General features: G+C 42.9%; 1 protein-coding gene and 1 long non-coding RNA gene across 3 annotated transcripts in view; one reads left to right on the top strand and one right to left on the bottom strand.

The window, feature by feature from the left end:
- LOC125804701 (uncharacterized) overlaps window positions 1-21,622 on the top strand; it is a 338,968-nt gene that overhangs the window by 35,994 nt on the left and 281,352 nt on the right. The window lies entirely within an intron of this gene.
- Window positions 1-21,622, bottom strand: part of LOC103044112 (receptor-type tyrosine-protein phosphatase beta) — a 117,819-nt gene that overhangs the window by 16,582 nt on the left and 79,615 nt on the right. For both annotated transcript variants that reach the window (XM_049483851.1, XM_049483852.1), the window contains 3 exons: window positions 21,116-21,265; window positions 20,586-20,853; window positions 18,423-18,529 (listed from right to left, as the gene is read on the bottom strand). In XM_049483851.1, the coding sequence (XP_049339808.1) occupies window positions 18,423-18,529; window positions 20,586-20,853; window positions 21,116-21,265 (525 nt within the window). The remainder of the gene's footprint in view (window positions 1-18,422; window positions 18,530-20,585; window positions 20,854-21,115; window positions 21,266-21,622) is intronic.

Raw genomic sequence — 21,622 nt, 5'->3', positions numbered from 1 at the left:
CTCCCACATCCAGCTCTATCTGCGATTCTCACAGTAACAACTACAATACCCAGAACGCACCACTCCATGACACAACACACACTCCCGATCACATGTCACGTCACATGACGCCACCAGGAAGCCCCGAGTACTGATTACTCAGAGTATTTAAGGACCATGCTCACGCTCACACCTCGCCGAGTATCTGTTTGGTAAATTCCTACAATACAAAGCGTTTCTCTTGCCCTTGCTATTTTCCGTGTATGATCCTGTTTTTGTTTTCTACCGACTTTGATTTTTGCCTGCTCCCTTGTGTTGGATTACCGTGTATGACCTGGACTGTTTATTGTACTTTGGATTTTTGCCTAACCTGTGATACTGCCTTTCCGTGTATGAACTCTGGACTGTCCTCCGTTTATGGTATGGTTTCTCTACACTGTGCATTTTTGGTATTGACCCTGTTTCTGTTGACTACCCCTGTTTACTCTATAACTTTAATAAAAGTTATTTTATTGTATCTGCACCAGTCTCCTTCCTGTCTGGCCCTGACAATATATATATATATATATATATATATATATATATATATATATATATATATATATATATATATATATATATATATATATATATACTTTTGATAACAATGACAATAAATAATCTATCTATCTAGTTCATCCATCTCTTTTTCGGGTAAATTCTGGACGAGTGCATAATTCCATTACTTCTATTACTTCCTTTACCAAATCATCAATCCTCTTATTGGCTGTATCCATGATGATATAAACACAAGATTTAAAATTGCTCTCTTGCTGTTGTAAAAGCTCTTTATAAAATGTTTCATGCACTTTTGCCATTGACACATTATGATCATTGTCTTTGTCTCTCCCCTTCCCATCAGCCATTTTGTCTTAGGCCCAGATCTCACAACCACAGGATTACAAAATCCTAGACTGATGGTTGGCTATAATGCTACACCCCTAAAATTTCTGTCCTCTTAGTTAAGGGTTGTAATACATTCAGATACAAAAAAACATTAAGGATGGCAGGGATTTCCTACATGATGACATCAAGGAGCTAGTGGACGTTAGAAACCCTGCGCTCCTCCATCTTCCATGTGATGATGCCCCAGAGGTGCTCAAATCAGTTTCTACATTCTTTAAAGTTTTTTGCTCTTCACATGTATAAATCCACATTTAGCCTGATTCCACTTTGCTAAACCCATTTATTTACATACTTTTAGTCTACATTTATATACTATTTCCTCAGGTTTGCTGGATTAGCTGTTTGCTGCTGCAGTTTTGTTTATGTAAGTTTCAAATTCAACTGAAACAATGTAAGTGCTTTTTTGACCATGGCTACTGCAGATTTTTACTAGTTCAGAGTGTGGTATGTTTAGCTTAGACCCCTTTTTCACCAATATTCATAAGGACAGTGGTATTTGTGCTAAGATAGTTAGCACTTTAGTGGAGAAGGTACATGAGTTAGAGCTGCATAATCAGGGTTTATTAAGGGATTTACAATAAGCAGCCCTAAAGCCAGTACCCCCTCGGCCTTAGAGTCCTCACATTAGCACGAATGGGTAATGCTTTGGCAGCATAATCAGAGGGCTAAGGATATTCATCTGCGGCAGTCTGAGGTAAGTAAGGCTAATATTAAAAAAGTGGTTAAACAGGCCCAGATGCTGTCCAAGGAGGTAATCTGCTCTGGCCCCATCCCAATGAGGCGTGGTGATGAAGCTTACAGCAGCATCTTTACTGAACCGCTGGATGTGCAAGTGGTGAAGAAAATCATGTGGGCTTTATAGATAACTGGATACAGTTTGAGGGCAAGCCTGGTCTTTCGGGTAGGGATGGTGTCCACCCCTAGGGTGCTGATTTACGTTCATGCAGTATAGCACATACCGTAGTTAGTCTGTAGAACACCTTTTAGTTGGTCTGTAGAGTTATATAACAAGCTGCTGACAATCCAGAGCTGAGAGCAGGCTGCAGAGAGGCTGCGTCTCTCCCCCGAATCAAACATAAATTCTAAATAACTTATATTAAACAATCGTATCCAAACTGTAGCACCAGCACCTCAAACCTAAACATTGGTTCACTTAAGATCTCTAAATTCGAAAGCAGTTATAGTGAATGAAATGATAACTGATCAGAAATTTTATGTTCTGTGCCTGACAGAAACCTGGATTAGGCCAAATGAATGTAGCATTAAATGAAGCTACCCCTGCAGGCTATAATTATATACACAATCCGAGATTGTCCAGTAGAGGAGGTGGGGTCTGCATAATTTTTTAGAGTACCTCAGTTAGCAATAAGAAACCAGTTGATACATTTACTTATTTTGAGCTTCTTTATACCGGTATAATTAATTAAATTTTTTAAAAGAATGCATTTTCATTATTTAATATCTACAGACCGTCAGGGCACTACGTAGAGTTTTTAAAAGAATTGTGATTTTGCTGCAGATTTAGCAATATGCAGTGATAGTGATTATACACTTCCTGGCCAAAAAAAAAGTCGCCCCCTGGATTTGACTAAGTAAATTATGTTGGGTTGCTCCAGTTGGTCAGGTCTAGGTTCAGCAGCAGTATGTGCTAAAAGAATAAGGTGAGCTGACTACCTGAATATACTGAATATAGAGCAGGTTATTCCATCAATGGAGTTTTTTCTTCCTTGATGGCTTGGGCATATTCCAAGATGACAATGTCAGGATTCATGGGGCTGGAATTGTGAAAGAGTGATTCATGGAGCATGAGATAATCATTTTTACACATGGATTGTTCACCACAGAGTCCAGACCTTAACCTCATTAAGAATCTTTGGGATGTGCTGGAGAAGGCTTTGTGCAGTGGTCAGACTCTACCATCATCAATGCCAATGCAAGCTATTGGTGAAAGATTAATGCAACACTGGATTGAAATAAATCTTGTAACATTGCAGAAGCTTATTGAAACAATGCCGCAGCAAGTGTGTGCTACAATTAAAGCTAAAGACAGTCCAACCGAATATTAGAGTGTGTGACCTTTTTTTGTCCTGGCAGTGTAGTAGGAGATTTCAGTATTCATTTTAAAGAGATTGATGATTCATTCTCAGTCGGTATAACTTAAAATGTAAGAAAACCTGGACCCTGAATGGCATAGGCAAACTAGGCATTATTCCTTAAACCTTATTGACCACAACGTACTCTTCAGTGGACCCAATAGAATACCTTAGACAGTGTAGCACCACTTAAATACAAAAAAGTGAGACAGAAAAGCCTGCCCCGTGGTAAGTATGAATTTTATAGCAGAAATGGTGACCAACTAAACTGGAAGTGTTTCACTCTGCATGGAAAGGCAGTCTTTTCGAATATAGAAAAAAACTTAATAAAGCCGGCTCAGCATATCTGGCCTCACAGATTGAGATTAATAAAAATAATCCTAGAGTTCTCTTTAGTGTTATTTCCAAATTAACTAAAAACCAGGCAGGTACCAGCCATTCACACCAGCAACGATTTATGGACTTCTTTAATAACAAAATCGACAACTATCGGGAACCAAAATAAACAGATAAATAGCACATCCTCTCTGTCATCTGGTGTGGCTGATCTAGAACCCAGTTACTGAAGTTAGGTTGAAAGTCCCTTTTAACCGACATCGCTGGAGAAAATTATCTCCAAATTTCTGTCAGTTATAAGGATTTATATTTATGTTCAGTACACAGACTTAATAACTGTAACTTAATATAGCAGACACAGGCATTCTGCTATATTTCAACAGATGCTTATTCTCACTCAAATGCTGGAGTTTCTGAAATGAAAAATTAAAAGAGAAAATCAATTTGACTGAACATAAATTAATTTTATTTAACTTTGCTATTATTTAACTGATTCACTTTTGTATCTGAAAAATAAAGCACATTGTCATTCTGCCTGTCAATTAAACTTAAAACATTTGAAATACACAAATATAAAGCTATATGTTAGCATTCATTTCTTATCATTTATTAAAATAATAAATATATTAATTCATTAATTAAAATCTCGTCCAGCTCTCTTCCCCCTCCAGCACACTGCCTCTCCTCCGCGCGTTGCAAAACCAGCAAGCTGATTAGCTGTTTCTACTGAGAGGCGGGACATAATACCTGAACCGGCTCCGTGATTGGTCCGGTCTTACTCCTCATTAATAGTACAGCTGATCTGAGCGAAACAATATAATTTTTGGGGGGGACAAATCCACCTGTTTCTAATCCCCCCGGTTCCTACGCCAATGGCTACAAATAATATAAAACTCAGTTCAGTTAAATAAAAATAAGTAAGGACCTGTAAGTTCATCAAATATTGTCAAATATAAAGGATAGGTTGAGTTTTTGGTGAGCTGTTTTCATGATTTGAAACTGAAACTAACGGAAACTTTTATTATTCTGTGCACTATAAGAGAGCCTGTGATTGTCTTAAATTAGGTTTTTTTATGAGTTTATATTTTGTATTAATTACTTTTTTATTCATTTTAATTATTTTTGTTATTTTATTAAACAAATTATTAAATATATATATTTTTCCCATGATTTCCATGTTCTTAGTTTATTGATATAAATTTGATAATTTCTTATCATTCTTATCATTTTACTTTAATTTTACTGCAATTATTATTTTCTTCATAAGATATAAATTCTTTACTTTTTATGTACATTTTTATGATCTTTTTAAAATGTCCTATTTTTCCTTTTTTATGTATATATTTTATTTGTCTATAGTAAATATCAGTTTGTATTTCATTTTTTTAAAATATATTTTTAATCCCTTTTAAACTGTAAATGCTCAGCAGCATTGTAAACGAGGATCCCACTCCAGTGTAAATAATCGATTGCTTGATTAATATTCAGTGTTGCAAACCCAGTTTTTACAAAAACAATAAACAGAATAAAGAATAAAATGTTTAGAATAAAATTTTTACTCTCTCTCTTATATGAGCTGCTGGTTTATCTTCTCATTATGACGGTGCAGTTAGTCACCTATGCACTCTTAAAATAGGAATGAACAGAAGTCAGAGCGCACCTGTGTTTTAAAGGGGATGGATACTGACTATGCCCAAAACACACACATGAATAATTAAGAGAATTAAAACACGCCTTTTGTGCTGTTGGAGCTGCACAAGGCGTATTTTTTGCATCCTCAAGATACCAAAGACACAGGACACGCCCCTAAATCCAACTGCACAAAGCGTAATTAACTAGTGCGCTAAAGAGCGTTAAAATAGGGCCCTTAATGTTAAATCTGTCCGACTCCCCAGTCACACCTGGTCCAGCAGCTAAAAATATTGCCGTTAGATAAACACTTATCTAATGTTCCAGGACCTTTTTACACCTCAGCAACATTGCCAGGTTAACAGTGTTAACCTTTAAGTCTAAACTAAAACCTAACTTGTTTAGTTTAGCTTTTGGTAATTAATGTTTTTTAATGTTTAAAGTGAGATGCTGGTGGTGTTGTCCTGCCCACTGCATGGTTTGTGGACAGTGGAGTGGGTGAATGCCAGTGATTCAGGGAGCCATAGTTCACACTCTGAAACTCTGATAATGTTGCATAGGTGTCTGTTCTCGATAAACCCAGTGGCCATTGTGTTGTATCTCATTTTTCGGGTGTTAGCAAACTAGATTATCACATTAGAAAGAGGCTGTGGGAGGAGCTTAGAGTTCCATAGAGAAACAGGAGAGGGAGGGTTGAGTTTTAGAGTGTGTGCAGGAGATGGACAATATGGATGTAAGGGTTCAACCTGCACCATCAGCTGCCAGCAGAAGGCGGCAGCAGCGAGGCACTCATCCCCTGGGTTCCAGGGGTAATTAGTGCCAATTAGCTTCACCTGCAGGTTCCTGTATTTAAGGCTGTGTTTCCTGCTTGCCTGTGTCACACCTTTTTTGAGAGGCGACCGGTAAGGTTGCACCAGCCAGCAAAGAAAAGCAAAGAAAAGCAAAGAAAAGCAGAGAAAAGCAAAGAAAAGCAAAGAAAAGCTAAAGCTTGACTAAAGACAAATAAAAAGGAAGGCAAAGCAAAGCCAAGAAGAAAAGCAAGGCTTGTTAGATCCTAAAAGTTTCAGGGGCTGAATTGTTTAGCGCCCCTTTTATTTTGTATAAAAGAAAAAGAGAAGGAAACACTTATTTCAGTTGTCTGAGTTTCTGGGAAAAGCTTTTTAGTTTGAGCCACACCACATGTGGTGTCTCCTTTGTTTGTTTTCCCGCCTTTTTTCCCTACTAGCACTCTTAAGGGTGCAATTTTCTGTTTTCAGCAGTTTCCCCCATGGTGTGGTGGAAGAGCACTGGGCTGCTAAACCATAGTTTGCTGGTTCAAATCCAACCACCAGCAGCTACACCACAAGTGCAAAATCACTTCAACAAATCCCCCTCTATCAGTTACATTTGATCATTTCCTTTACTAAAACAATAAACAGTTATTTTCAATTTAAACATATTTGTTTCTTTTGGCATACAGCCACTTCAATTTAAAGCCTGTTCTCACAGGTTTTTCCTCTGCGCTTGGGTCCGTTCCCTGAACGTCCCGTAACAGAAAGGTGTGACCAACTATGGACCCAGCAGAGGTGGAACAAATCAAATCAGCCCTGCAAAATCAGGGTGCCACCCTAGGGCGTCATGATCAACTGCTGCAGCAGATGGCTCAGCAGCTGTCGGCTATAGTAGAGGCCATACGCCCTAGCACTGGGCCACCTTCTACCCAGCCTAGCGTGGGATCTCCCACAGAGGCCCTACCCAGCAATGAACCCATCCCTGTACATGTGGATACCCAGCTGGCTAACCCTGAAAGATATGCCGGGGATCCAGAAGGTTGCAGAGGTTTTTTGCTGCAGTGCTCTTTAATCTTTGAGCAGCAGCCATCACGCTTCCCAACAGAGAGGTCTAAGGTAGCCTACCTTATCTCTCTGCTAACGGGGCGAGCGTTAGCTTGGGCTACTGCTCTGTGGGAGCAGAACTCCCCGGACTGTGCCACAGGTGTGGGATTTGCAGCAGCCCTACGGCAGACTTTTCACAATCCCGTGGGAGGCAAGGAGGCGGCCACCCGCCTGTTGGCCCTTTCCCAGGGTTCTCGGTCAGTGGCAGACTATGCCATAACATTCCGCACCCTGGCTGCAGAGAGTGGCTGGAATGATGAGGCACTCAGGGCTGTGTTCCAGCAAGGGCTCAATGACCGGTTGAAGGATGAGCTCGCTACCCGAGAGCTGCCCTCCTCATTAGAGGGTCTCTATGACACATGCATCCGTCTTGATACTCGCATGCGTCAGAGAGACCTGAATCGGAAAGGTGGTTCTCGACCATTAACCATCCGTCCTTCCTGGCGCCCAACACTGGAGCAGCCTGAGCCCATGCAGTTGGGAGGTGCCTGCCTCCCCGTTCATACGACAGCCTCTCACTCTGTAGAGTCCAGGCAATCCCGCAACAAGGCTCGCCCATCGGGAAACGCTCCGGCCCTTCCCGGTCAGGGGGACTGGTGAAGGGCCCAAGCTCATCCTCCGTAACCTCGGGGCTTCAAGTGAGGGTCGATCTGGCATGGGGCCCTCACCATCGAACCACCCTACTTGCTTTTGTGGATTCAGGGGCTGCAGGGTGTTTTCTTGATGAATCCTTGGCAACTGGCCTGGGTCTTCCCGTGGAACCCCTTGAACGGCCCCTTCCCATCATGGCCATAGATGGCCGATCGCTGGGTACTGGCCACATCACTCACCGTACTGGACCAATCACATTGCAGGTGGGCTCTCATAGTGAGAACATTGTGCTGTACATAACCCAGGCCCCCCACCTACAATTAGTCCTGGGGTTTCCCTGGCTGGAACAGCACAATCCCCGGATTGATTGGTCTACTCGGTCAGTGTATGGCTGGGGCCCACAGTGCAAAGGACACTGTCTGGGCAATGAGGGGCCTAATCAAAAGGTTTCTGTTACCCTGGGTACTGAGACCCTGGACCTCAAAGGGGTACCACGGGAATACTGGGACCTCAAGGAGGTATTTAGCAAGAACAAGGCCAATGTTTTGCCACCCCACAGAGAGTTTGACTGCACAATTAACCTCCACCCAGGTACCACACCTCCCCGGGGGCGGTTGTTTGCGCTGTCAAGTCCTGAACGTTCAGCCCTAGATGCCTATATTCGAGAGGCACTGGAGAATGGCTTCATCCGCCCATCGTCCTCCCCTGCAGGGGCAAGCTTCTTTTTTGTTGGCAAGAAAGATGGGGGACTTCGCCCCTGTATAGACTATCGGGGCCTCAACGCAATCACTATCAAAGACCGCCACCCCCTGCCTCTTATGTCTTCTGCATTTGAGGCACTGCAGCAGGCCACTGTTTTTACCAAACTAGACCTGCGCAGTGCCTACAATCTGATACGCATTAGGCAGGGGGATGAATGGAAGACAGCGTTTATCACACCCACAGGGCATTATGAGTACCGGGTGATGCCTTTTGGCCTCATGAACGCCCCCGCGGTCTTCCAGCGCTTTATTAATGAAGTGTTGAGGGAGGCCCTTGGTCACTTCGCATATGTATACCTCGACGACATATTAATTTATAGTCAGTCCCTTGAGGAGCATATAGGGCACGTCAGGCGGATCCTACAGCTGCTGCTGGAGAACCGTTTGTATGTAAAACTGGAGAAGTCAGATTTCCACGTGTCCTCTGTATCTTTCCTGGGCTTTGTGGTGTCCAGTGGCACCATTCGCATGGACGCAGCCAAGATAAAGGCTGTGGTGGACTGGCCCCGTCCTACCTCTCTCCGCTTGGTCCAACGGTTCCTGGGGTTTGCCAACTTTTTCCGGCGCTTTGTACGGGATTTCAGTTCTGTGGCAGCCCCGCTTACTGCCCTTACCCGGAAGACCCCAGGCCCATTCCGTTGGACCACTGAGGCTCAAGAGGCCTTTGAGGACATAAAGGCACGGCTGACTTCTCCCCCGGTCCTCCAGCTGCCCGATCCTGAGGAGCCGTTTGTTGTCGAGGTAGATGCCTCTGATGTCGGCGTGGGAGCAGTACTCTCCCAACGCCTGGGTCCTTCCAAGAAGCTCCACCCTTGTGCATTCTATTCACACCGGCTCACCCCAGCCGAACGCAATTATGATGTGGGCGATAAGGAGCTTCTTGCGGTCAAGCTTGCCCTTGAGGAATGGAGGCACTGGCTTGAGGGGGCCAAAAATCCCTTTGTGGTTTGGACTGATCACAAAAATCTGGCCTATATCCAGCAGGCAAAGTGGCTAAACCCCCGTCAAGCTCGGTGGGCTTTGTTTTTTAGCCGCTTTGATTTTCTGCTGTCTTATAGGCCAGGGAGCAAGAACCTCAAGCCAGATGCCCTGTCCAGACTTTGGGCACCTCCGGAGTCCAACCCTGCTCCGAAGAGCATCATTCCCACTCCTCGCATCGTGGCTCCCCTTAGATGGGAGTTAGAAGGTGTGATACATGATGCCCTACAGCGTGAGCCAGATCCTGGTGGTGGGCCACCTGGTAGGACCTATATTCCCGGAGATGTCAGGAACCAGGTAATTTCCTGGGGGCATAGCTCCCCATTTTCAGGGCATCCAGGGGTGACCAGGACATTGGAATTCCTGAGAAGGCGATTTTGGTGGCCGAGCATGGAAAAAGACGTTCGTGCCTTCATAGCATCATGTGATGTGTGTGCACGTAACAAAACTCCTAGGTCTCGGCCCCAAGGTCTTCTTCATCCCCTGCCTGTCCCTAAACGTCCATGGTCCCATGTCTCCCTGGATTTTGTCACTGGGCTGCCCCCCTCCAGAGGCAAAACCGTCATCCTGGTCCTCGTAGACCGCTTCTCCAAAGCTTGCAAGTTTGTGGCCCTACCCAAACTTCCATCAGCCAAGGAGACAGCGGAACTCCTTCTTCAGCATGTGGTCAGGGTACATGGGATGCCTAGCGATCTGGTGTCCGACCGAGGACCTCAGTTCACTAGTCGCTTTTGGAAGGCCTTCTGCCAGCTAATGGGAGCCTCAGTAAGCCTCTCTTCTGGCTTCCATCCGGAGTCTAATGGCCAGACTGAGAGGGTCAATCAGGACCTGGGTAAGACTCTACGGTGTCTGAGCTCCACCAACCCCTCTTCTTGGGCAGATCACCTACCTTGGGCAGAATATGCCCATAATACCCTATGGCACTCGTCCCTGGGCATGTCACCCTTTGAGTGCCAGTTTGGGTTCCCACCACCCATGTTTGCTGACCAGGAACGAGAGGTTGGGGTGCCTGCTGCAAAACACTTTGTCCGGCGGTGCCGAAGGGCATGGCAGAAGGCCCGTGCATCCCTTCTGACCACAACTGAAGCCAGAAAACGTGTGGCTGACCGCAGAAGGCGTGGTGCACCGACTTTCCGCCCGGGCCAACGCGTGTGGCTGTCAACCAAGGACCTCCCTCTTCGGGTGGAGTCCAAAAAGTTGGCGCCGAGATTTGTGGGACCGTTCAAGGTAGAGAGACGCATCAACCCAGTCACCTATCGATTGCATCTCCCGCCGTCAATGCGCATACATCCCACGTTCCATGTCTCTCGCCTTAGGCCATTTCTTTGTGGTGCGGGGACCCCTCCAGCTCAACCCCCTGCACCTCGTCTTATTGACGGCTTCCCGGCTTATACAGTCCGCCGCCTCCTGGACTGTCGTAGGGTGCAGGGCGGCACCCAGTACCTAGTTGACTGGGAAGGGTATGGGCCTGAGGAACGGTCTTGGGTTCCGGCACGTCACATCTTGGATCCGGCCCTAATTCGGGAGTTCCGCAGGGGTCGTGCAGCTGGCTTGGGGACTTCTGGGGCCGTCCCTAAGGGGGGGGGTCCTGTAAGGGTTCAACCTGCACCATCAGCTGCCAGCAGAAGGCGGCAGCAGCGAGGCACTCATCCCCTGGGTTCCAGGGGTAATTAGTGCCAATTAGCTTCACCTGCAGGTTCCTGTATTTAAGGCTGTGTTTCCTGCTTGCCTGTGTCACACCTTTTTTGAGAGGCGACCGGTAAGGTTGCACCAGCCAGCAAAGAAAAGCAAAGAAAAGCAAAGAAAAGCAGAGAAAAGCAAAGAAAAGCAAAGAAAAGCTAAAGCTTGACTAAAGACAAATAAAAAGGAAGGCAAAGCAAAGCCAAGAAGAAAAGCAAGGCTTGTTAGATCCTAAAAGTTTCAGGGGCTGAATTGTTTAGCGCCCCTTTTATTTTGTATAAAAGAAAAAGAGAAGGAAACACTTATTTCAGTTGTCTGAGTTTCTGGGAAAAGCTTTTTAGTTTGAGCCACACCACATGTGGTGTCTCCTTTGTTTGTTTTCCCGCCTTTTTTCCCTACTAGCACTCTTAAGGGTGCAATTTTCTGTTTTCAGCAGTTTCCCCCATGGTGTGGTGGAAGAGCACTGGGCTGCTAAACCATAGTTTGCTGGTTCAAATCCAACCACCAGCAGCTACACCACAAGTGCAAAATCACTTCAACAAATCCCCCTCTATCAGTTACATTTGATCATTTCCTTTACTAAAACAATAAACAGTTATTTTCAATTTAAACATATTTGTTTCTTTTGGCATACAGCCACTTCAATTTAAAGCCTGTTCTCACAGGTTTTTCCTCTGCGCTTGGGTCCGTTCCCTGAACGTCCCGTAACAATGGAGCCATTAAGTGAAAAAGTTTTTTGACCTCTCTCTTTTGTATAGCTCGCCTTTGGTTAACTTTTGGAAGGACTTTGGATAAAAACAATTCTGTAACAACCCATTTTGTTTTAAGAATTAAACTGTTCAACTTTTAACCCAGTGGTTCTGTGGTTCCTTTTTTTTAGTTGGAATTAAACCAAGGGGAGTGTGGTAGAGCATTAAGCTAAGGCTTAGGCCTATAATGTAGTCAAAAAACTTGCTGTACACTTGCTGGAAACTGCTGAATCAAGATTTCGGAGGATGAAAACTGGATGTCAAAAGACAACAAGTTTTAAGTAATTTTTCCTTGCTTGTCTGCTGGATGCTAATTGAAGTTAGAAATGGAGGACAGTGTCCATCTTATGGAAGCAGTGGAACACGTGTACAGGTAAAGCTAATTCTTCAGCACTTTGTAATCTCTACGTATTAAGTGGAATTGCACTCATCATGGATAAATATTAAAATGTATAGTAAAAATGACAGAGAAGGCTGTAGAAGAGTACAAATCTAGACAAGTTCAGGCACGCAGAGGCAAGCTATCGCAAATAACTAGCAAACGTGAAGCAAATTTTGCATGCTGACAACGTGCTGACATTGTTAAAAACTAATTGCGAGTTGACTTTCATCGTTTCGACCAAGAATTTTTGGAGTTTGCAGCAGTACATGACTGAGGTTAAATTTTTGGATGATCAAAGAGATTGGTTCCATTCCAAAAACAAATCATTAGATGACTTCTTCTGGAAATCTGAGGACTGGATGAAAGGAGTCATGAAACGCTCTGAGCAGGTGAAGAGTATGATAGACAAGTAACTTCCAAGGATAGTAGGCCCGCATCTTCAAAATCGAATGCTTAACAGTCAAGTAGATCTGGTTCGAGATGTGAAAGCATATTGTCTTTATCTTCCTCAGCAAAAATGAGGGCTAAAATGGAACACGCAGCATAAACGGCAAAGGCTGCAGCTTTTAAGTCACAAATTAGCCTTCGAAAAGGAATAAGCAGATTGGTATGCTAATAAAAAACTGCGGGAGAAAAAAGCTCGAAAAAAGATGCAGATTTTTTTTTTCAGAAAGTGAGGAAATGTCCTGGTTTTTAAATTACCTTCATTAGACCAGAGAGCAGTAGATATTGTGACTGTCAGCATGGAACCCTCTTTCCCCCACTTCTGGTGCAGTCTCACAGTAAGAGCACACACACAACGCTCCACCCCTCAACACCCCCGCTACCAGGTGTCCTGGTTTACCCAAATGAAAATATGGTCACCCTAAACACAAGCATCTTACTGCAAACAATGGGAAAAGAGTCTATGATAAACACTTGCGTTGTAACTGAACTGGAGATAAGTAGTTTGAACAGTAAACAGTTTATTGCACTTTCAGAGGTGTTTTTTTACAGAAAACAATTCCAGTGATTAAAGACAATATTCCCCATTAAGAAGATGTTAACAGATGGCCTCATCTAAAGGATGTAAAACTTCCCAGTATCCAGTCAGAGGTTGGATTGCTTATAGAAGCAAATGTTTCCAAGACAATGGAGCCTCTACAGGTGGTTAATAGTGTGGATGACAGACCATATGCTGTAAGAACAGTTTTGCTAGTATTGTCCCACGCCCTTGACTGGACACAGAAGAAGAGGGGGGGGGGAGGGGGGCGAACTCAGAGTATTTGGGCTGGAGTTCGGGGCAGCTTTCCTGGAAAAGCATTGAATCCCCAAAAAGTTAAATCAGTACATTCGACTATGGCAGGGAGATTTGAGGGGAGGTCTGAGTGCCTTGGGACCTCCAGTGTTTAAGTGTTTGTAAGGGTGACCGTGTAGTCCTTGAGCAAGCCAGAGGCTGAGTCGATGCGAGCTGGTGAGTTGCTGTGTATAAATTTGGGGTAAGTCGTTTTTATCTAGGATGGTGGGAACTGCCAAAAGAATGAAGAGCGGAATTAGGGAAAGTGGAAGAGTGTTTGAGTGTTGTGGAAAGGAGGGAGACATGAGCTATCCAGAGCATGAATGCAGTAAGACAGAAAATGAGAAAAGAAGGAGGTGTGGATTGAGAGCATGAGGCTCTCTTGATATCTCTGATGACCAGAGAATATGTGGTGGTTGGAAAGGGTGAGGAGATCCGAGTAGCAGTTGAGAGAATTAAGGCAGAGAAGGAAGAACAGGTAAGAACAAAAGCTGGCAAGATGAGGAAGGTAGTGTGGAGGTCTTAGGAAAGAATGGTAGGGAATGAATTAAGTGAGGTGTTTTAAGGCGCTGCCAGCCTATTTAAATATGTGAGTGTACTGGAATAACAGCACAGAGGGTGAGGTCCTAGCAGTCAGAAATCAGTTAAAGTGGAAGGATGGTGTCGAACAGCTTAGTGGAATGATGCATATGATGTACATGGTGTAGTTTAAAGGCCCCAAAAGAGAAGCTGCTGCTCCATGTCGCGTAGCAGGAGTGACCTAGGACGTTAGACAGGGTGCCAATGATGGTCCAACTTGACCCGAAGCAGGTCGATGACTGTGGTGAGAAGACAGGGACGATGGCGTGGGGATGGCTTGGGAAGACAGGGGCGCTAGTGTGGAAAGACGAAGGGCAATGGCGTGGCAATGCAGTGGGAAGACGGGGGGCGATAGTGTAGGTGGATGTGCGATGCCATGGGAAGACGGTGGCAATGGCGTGGGAGGACGGTGGCGATGCCGTGGGAAGACGAGGGATGGCACGTTGAGACGGAGGATGAGCAGGGAGGATGGACGGACTGATGACGGGGATGGATGAGAGCGAGAGCGAGAGAAAAAACAAACAAAAAAGGAAGAGGGAGCATTGAAGGAAGGAAGAACCAGAAGGATCACCCAGGAGAAAGAGAGAGGAGAAGTGGCCACGCTCGAGTAACGCCCAGTAAGGCTGAGTGAGGCTGCAGGGAGGCGGAGCCACAGCCGGCTAGTGGGCCGAGCTGAAAGAAAAAAGGGCCGTGGGAGTTGGCGGTCCGGGCGAAAGAAGGCGCGGAACCGAAGTTCCGACTGTAAATCGGGAGAGGCAATGGTGGGGGCGCCGGGAGCAGCAGCGGCGTGGGCACCGGGAGAGGCAGCAAGATTAAAGACTTTTATGGCAAATAGAATCTGGACAATCCTTGACCATTCTCAGAGTTCTCAGTGGAGATATGTTAGTACCAATTTGAATCCTGCTGATCATGTTTCAGAAGGACGGACTGTTGAAGCATTCTTTAAAAAAATAAAAGCAGGCTCTCAGGACCAAGTTTCTTGCATTGTGCACAAGATCAGTGGCCCAATCATCCAGATCCAGGAATGCTGGACACTGAAGACACAGAAGATCAGCCCAAGTCCATGTCATTCAGTCTCAGGAAGCACAAAATGGAACAGACCGGTTGATGACTACTTACTCATCCTGGACAAAACTAAAATTGACAATTGCTTGGTTTCTGAGATTAAAAGAATTGCTAAAGGAACTGAAAGACAAGAGAAAGGAAGTAAACTCCGAAAGCATGATGAACCAGTTTTAAGAAATCTCTGAAAGGAACACAGCTGAACTGTGAAGATTTAACCAGAGCAGAAGAGGCAATTGTAAAGCATTGTCAGAAACAAAATTTCAGTGAAGACTTGGCAGCCTTAAAGGAACATCAAAGGATAAAGAAAAACAGCCTACTCTACAAGTTGAATCTAGTACTTTAAGACAGGATCATTAGAGGTGGAGGACGACTGAGTCAAGCAACAATGCCAGATCATTCCAAGCAGCCAGTTAAAATTACACATCACATCGCTCGTCCTAAGACATATACATTGGAGACAGGATTGGAGACAGGACTTCAGCCAGTATCACCACTTACACAGGCACCCCACAGGGATGCGTCCTGAGTCCTATCCTCTACACCCTGTTCAGTTTGTAGATAGAGGGTCCTATCGTACACCTTGCCATTGTACACCACGTCCACACATGGTCAACACCTTAAAACAGCGTTGGACTTTTGGAATATATTAACGCTGATGGGCGTGGTGGTCTGAAAATGAGGTGTGTTCAGGTACATTTCTGGCGTGTTTCTATCTTGGCAGCGGAAAGCATTGCACGACTGATCCGATGAAAGGACATCTAAATTCAACAGTTAGTGGCACAGCCAGGATGACGATCGTCACGCGCACTGTGCTCCCTATTTACTATACCACAAACCATCACCACACCAGCCTTAGCTTTAGCAAAAAACACCTCAACCAGAGCCTTCAGCAATCAACTATAAAATGTAATATACTTAAAAATCTGCACAGTAACTATAAGTTATTATTAGTTATATTTATTTCTGACAGTTCTAAGGATTTATATTTATGTTCAGTACACAGACTTAATAACTGTAGCTTAATATAGCAGATATATGTATTCTGCTGTTTGAGAATTTTAACAGATGCTTATTCTCACTCAAACGCTGGAGATTTAGAAACAAAAAATTAAAAAAGAAAAGCACTGAACATAAATTTATTTGATTTCACATCACTACTATGTAACTGAAATTCACTTTTATTTTATCTGAAAAAAGCACGTTTTCACCCTGGCTTCTGGTGCTGCCCGTCAATTATATAAAACTTAAAACATTTGAAATACACAGAAATATAAAAGCTATACATTAGTGTTTGTTTCTTGTTACCAGGGCAAATGTATTAAAATATAAAATCTATTAATTCATTAACTAAAATCTCGTCCAGTGCTCGAAAATGCAACAGGCATGTGTATAGGAGCTTGATAGCACACACGGGTTTTCTTAAAACAAAAAACACTTTAATAAATTACATCGGATAAAGTGTAGTAAAATGCATGGTATTAAATTCACTATATTCACATATTTACTGTTATTTAATCAAGAGAAATCAGGCAAAATGCTCTGCTCTCTCTCTCTCTCTGTCTGTCTCTCTCTCTCTCTCTCTGTCTCACTCTCTCTTTTGCAGCGTGGAGCTGAATTCAAAGGGAGGCTAAAATAATATAAACTCAGTTCAGTTAAATAAATTAAGATGAGTAAGGACCTGTAAAGTTGATTTAATATTGTCAAATATAAAGGATATGTTGAGGTTTTGTTGAGCTGTTTCAATGATTTGAAACTGAAATTTTATTATTATGTGCACAGCATCAGATAGCCTGTGATTGTTGTAAATTAGTTTTTTTAATGAGTTTATGTTTTATATTATTTTTTTATTCATTTTATTTATTTTTATTATTTTATTGATCAAATTAGGTTTTTCTTCATAAGATATACATTCTTACTTTTTATGTACATTTTTATGATCTTTTTAAAAAATCATAAAAAAGATCATTTTTTTCTGTATTTTTTAGTAAATGTCAGTTTTTATTTCAAATTTTTAAACATTTTAAGCCCTTTTAAACTGTAAATGCACAGTGGCATTGTAAATGAGGATCCCAATCCAGTGTAAATGATGGTTGATTGCTTGATTAGTATTGAGTGTTGCAAACCCAGTTTTTACATAAACAAAAAACAGAATAAAGCATAAAATAACATTACTCTTTCCTTATATGAGCTGCTGGTGTATCTTCACAGCCTGAGGCTCAGTCAGTTTCCTATGCGCTCTTAAAATAGGAATGAACAAAAGTCTTTGCGCACCCGCGTCTTAAAGTGTAATGACTACAGACACACTGATTGGCTTATTTCACGTTACGGCCAAAACAGCACCGTTGGAGCTGCGCAAGGCGTATTTTTCTTGCCCTTATGATACCGACACAGGACACGCCCCTAAATCCAGCTGCGCAAAGCACAATTAACTAGTGCGCTATAGATCGTTAAAATAGGGCCCAGAATGTTTATTTGGTTGTTGGATTATTGTAAATAGTGTAATAGTTAAGATATTTACTATTATTTAAGTTCATTATTGATTACAGTTAATTTTGTTTAAAGGATCTGGTAATATGTATAATTTAAGGTGTTTACACATATGTAGAATAAAATATCTGTGGGTAATTAGATTATCACATTAGAAAGAGGCTGTGGGAGGAGCTTAGAGTTCCATAGAGAAACAGGAGAGGGAGGGGTGAGTTTTAGAGTGTGTGCAGGAGATGGACAATATGGAGCCATTAAGCCAAACAGTTTTTGGACCTCTCTCTTTTGTATAGCTTCCTTTTGGTTAACTTTAGGAAGGACTTTGGATGAAAACAGTTTTGTAAAAACCTATATATTTTTGGAGAATTAAACTGCTCAACTTTTAGCCCAGTGGTTCTGTGGATTTTTTGTTGTGTTTCTTTTTTTTGTTGTTGGACTTAAACCAAGGGGAGTGTGGTAGAGCATCAAGCTAAGGCTTTTTTTTGTACGTGGAACCTATACCTAGTAACACTAACAAGTAACACTTATGGGTGTATTAACGTTTGTAGCCAGTGGTTTAAACATTAATATCATTTATCACATTAATTCTAGAACAATATAAACTGGTCTAAAATGTTCGGAGTTGGGAGTTATGTCAAGCCTATTAACATATACAAATGTGTAGATCACGTTTAGTTGGAATGTCCCCCAAGGGATTGAGGATGTAGGGGGACTGGCTATAAAACCCTCCAATAACAAATCTACACTACTCCACACAACACACCATGGAAGTGCAGATAGGAAAACTTTACAGATGCAGGTTCCCACATAATTTGAAGTAAATATTAAGGTTAAATTTTTTATGTTGCTAGGCAACAAAAAAGTATATGTGGCCATGGTGACAGAGGATTTTTGCTTCCACCAGAAAGCAGAGTAGGGTGTCCCAAAAAACGAAAACTTCCTTCATAGCACAGAGTGTGATTTCATATGGAGTGTCCCTCTGTAGTGGAGTGTTAGGGAGGAGGGAGAGGTAAGGCAGTACCTGTGTCTGTGAGGAAGGGCAGGGACATGTAAGTATCAGTGAAGAGAGGAGATGAAGACTCGCCCTGATCTTCATCAGACAGCTGAGTAAACGCCCGGACACTCAACCTGAGAGAGAGAACATACACAAAAGCACGTCCTTTTTGTTCGTTTTGTTTTGTGAGAGTGGGCTATTATCTGTGTGTGTGTGTGTGTGTGTGTGTGTGTGTGTTGCATAGAGGTGTTCTGTGCTGAGAAAGTTGTAGGGTGTGTAGAGTACTGAGTTTTCTTCTAGCTCTCAAAGTAGCTCAGACAAGCTGTTTGGCCACATGGTTGGACAGGAGGTTATGGGCGCCATCCATTGCCTCATTGCCTATACTTTTTGTATACACACACTGGCACAAGCGGGGCAGGTGCCAATTTATTTATTTTTAGTTGAGGTTAGCACTTGGGTTAGGCAGGTTAGTGTTTCCTTTTCTTTGGTACTGTCCACCATAGGCTGTAAATACTCTCATACTTCTACTTTTTTATTGCTTTTTAATTTTTTTCTACTTTTTAGTGAAAACATATTTCTATAAATTAATGGCAGCTAAATATATATACATATTGTAAAATTAATGATGACATACAGTGCTGGCCAAAAGTATTGGCACCCCTGCAATTCTGTCAGATAATTCTCAATTTCTTCCAGAAAATGATTGCAATCATAAATGCTTTGATATTAGTATCAGAAAAAATAACTGCGAACAACCGCTTCTGAGATTTTAAGGGTGTCTTCTCCAAACCATTTTGCCATTTTGCCATTTTGAGATCTCTCCACAGGTGTTCAATGGGATTCAGGTCTGAACTCATTGCTGGCCACTTTAGAAGTCTCCAGTGCTTTCTCTCAAACCATTTTCTAATGCTTTTTGAAGTGTGTTTTGGGTCATTGTCCTGCTGGAAGATCAATGACCTCTGAGGGAAACCCAGCTTTCTCACACTGGGCCCTACATTATGCTGCAAAATTTGTTGGTAGTTTTCAGACTTCATAATGCCATGCACATGGTCAAGCAGTCCAGTGCCGGAGGCAGCAAAGCAACCCCAAAACATCAGGGAACCTCCGCCATGTTTGACTGTAGGGGCCGTGTTCTTTTCTTAGCCTTAGGCCTCGTTTTTTTTCCTGTAAACTCTATGTTGATGCCTTTTCCCAAAAAGTTCTACTTTTGTCTCATCTGACTAGAGAACATTCTTCCAAAACGTTTTTGGCTTTCTCAGGTAAGTTTTGGCAAATTCCAGCCGGGCTTTTTTATGTCTCTGGGTCAGAAGTGGGGTTATCCTGAGTATCCTACCATAGAGTCCCTTTTCATTCAGACGCTAGTACGGGTTGACTGCAGGGCATCTTGAACTTGTTTGGATGTTAGTCGAGGTTCTTTATCCACCATCCGCACAATCTTTCGTTGAAATCTCTCGTCAATTTTTCTTTTCCGTCCACATCTAGGGAGGTAAGCCACAGTGCCATAGCTTTAAACTTCTTGATGACACTGCGCACGGTAGACACAGGAACATTCAAGTCTTTGGAGATGAACTTGTAGCCCTGAGATTGCCCATGCTTCCTCCCAATTTTGCTTCTCAAGTCCTCAGACAGTTCTTTGGTCTTCTTTCTTTTCTCCATGCTCAATGTGGTACACACAAGGACACAGGACAGAGGTTGAGTCAACTTTAATCCATTTTAACTGAATGCAAGTGTGATTTAGTTATGTGCCACAGGTAAGTAACAAGTAAGTACACAAATTAGAGAAGCATCACATGATTTTTCAAAGGGTGCCAATACGTTTGTCCCTTTTTTATGTTTGGTGTGGAATTATATCCAATTTGGCTTTTTGTGGTTTTCCATTAAAGACAAATTAAATGAACATTTTAATATCAAAGCATTTGTAATTGCAATCATTTTCTGGGAGAAATGGAGCATTATCTGACAGAATTGCAGGGGTGCCAATACTTTTGGCCAGCACTGTAAATATTCATCCCTTTTAAAGTGACTGACCTAATTTAACAGAGGCATACATAAAACATCTTGTTCAATATAATCGTTTACATGTTCTCATTTAAAAACGCTACTGCTGTTTATTTTTTTCATTTGAACAGATTGATATGTGCATGTTCAGGTTTGTTTATGCTGTGCTGCTGTGTGATAGTTAGACAGTACCTGTATGCAGTCCGGGGTTTCAGCGGACCGTCGCAGAATGCTGGCTGGTCTCTGGGAATGTTTTTAGTGAGTCTGTGGTCACAACTGCCCCCGAGGATGTCCATACCTGTTCCCAGATCAATGCTGAACCCCTGGGTTGCACTCTCGGGGCCCTCCCCACAGTTACTGTGGAAGTATTTGGTCTGATATGTCTTAACAGTGCTGTTGATTTTGTAATCCCAGTAAGAGGGCAGTGGGTGGCACTGTTCTGGCTGAACATCTTCACTGTCTACAAACGACAAGTGTGAGACAAATGGACGTCACTGAGGTATTCAGCTAGCAGACCTCTACAGTTACACTCGTCACACACTGCAGAATCATACTGGATTAAAGCACATCTATAGTATATTATGTATGCTGGATTAAAATAACAGGCTGTGTTTCTTATCACAGCTGCAGGAAGTTCATGAAATTACATTGTAGGGTGAGTAGTTAAGTTTACTGCACACTCAGAATGGGTTCTGAAAGGTAAAGAGTGTGAGGGTTCTGACCTGCTGACTCTGTCACAATGATGGTAAAGAACTTCACGGCCCCGTTAGCATCACTGAACCAGCTGCAGTTGAAGCGGAAGAAAATGGAGGATTTGGTGACGTATGCAGTCATCTCGCTGACTCGGGTGGAGAGGGGGGGCAGCGGGGGTCCTACAAACACAGCACAGTTTACTGCCATGATACTTCAAAAAACCCATAATACTCCCAACACCACCTCAAGAAAACACTGTCAAACTTCTGCGCTGCTGCTCTGTTCCCTGCAGGGATTACACCTAAAATAACTTACCTGTTAAACGACTGCATTTTTCACACCAGATTATAATAAATGTCTATTATCTGGTCTATTTTATATAAATACGTGATTAAGTGATACTAGTAAGGAATGCCTACATCGAAGTGAAAATGGGTGTCGCCATGTTTCCCTTCTAATGGAAGAAATAAACAAAACTTTAATTCTTACAAAAAACATTTTCTTTCATAGACAAGCAAGCGCTGGAGGTTAATCTT

The sequence above is a fragment of the Astyanax mexicanus genome, chromosome 10, assembly GCF_023375975.1.
Source record: "Astyanax mexicanus isolate ESR-SI-001 chromosome 10, AstMex3_surface, whole genome shotgun sequence".
In the NCBI taxonomy this organism is placed as follows: Eukaryota; Metazoa; Chordata; class Actinopteri; order Characiformes; family Acestrorhamphidae; genus Astyanax; species Astyanax mexicanus.
Note: the sequence above shows the minus strand (reverse complement) of the source record. Positions and strands in the feature narration are given on the sequence as shown.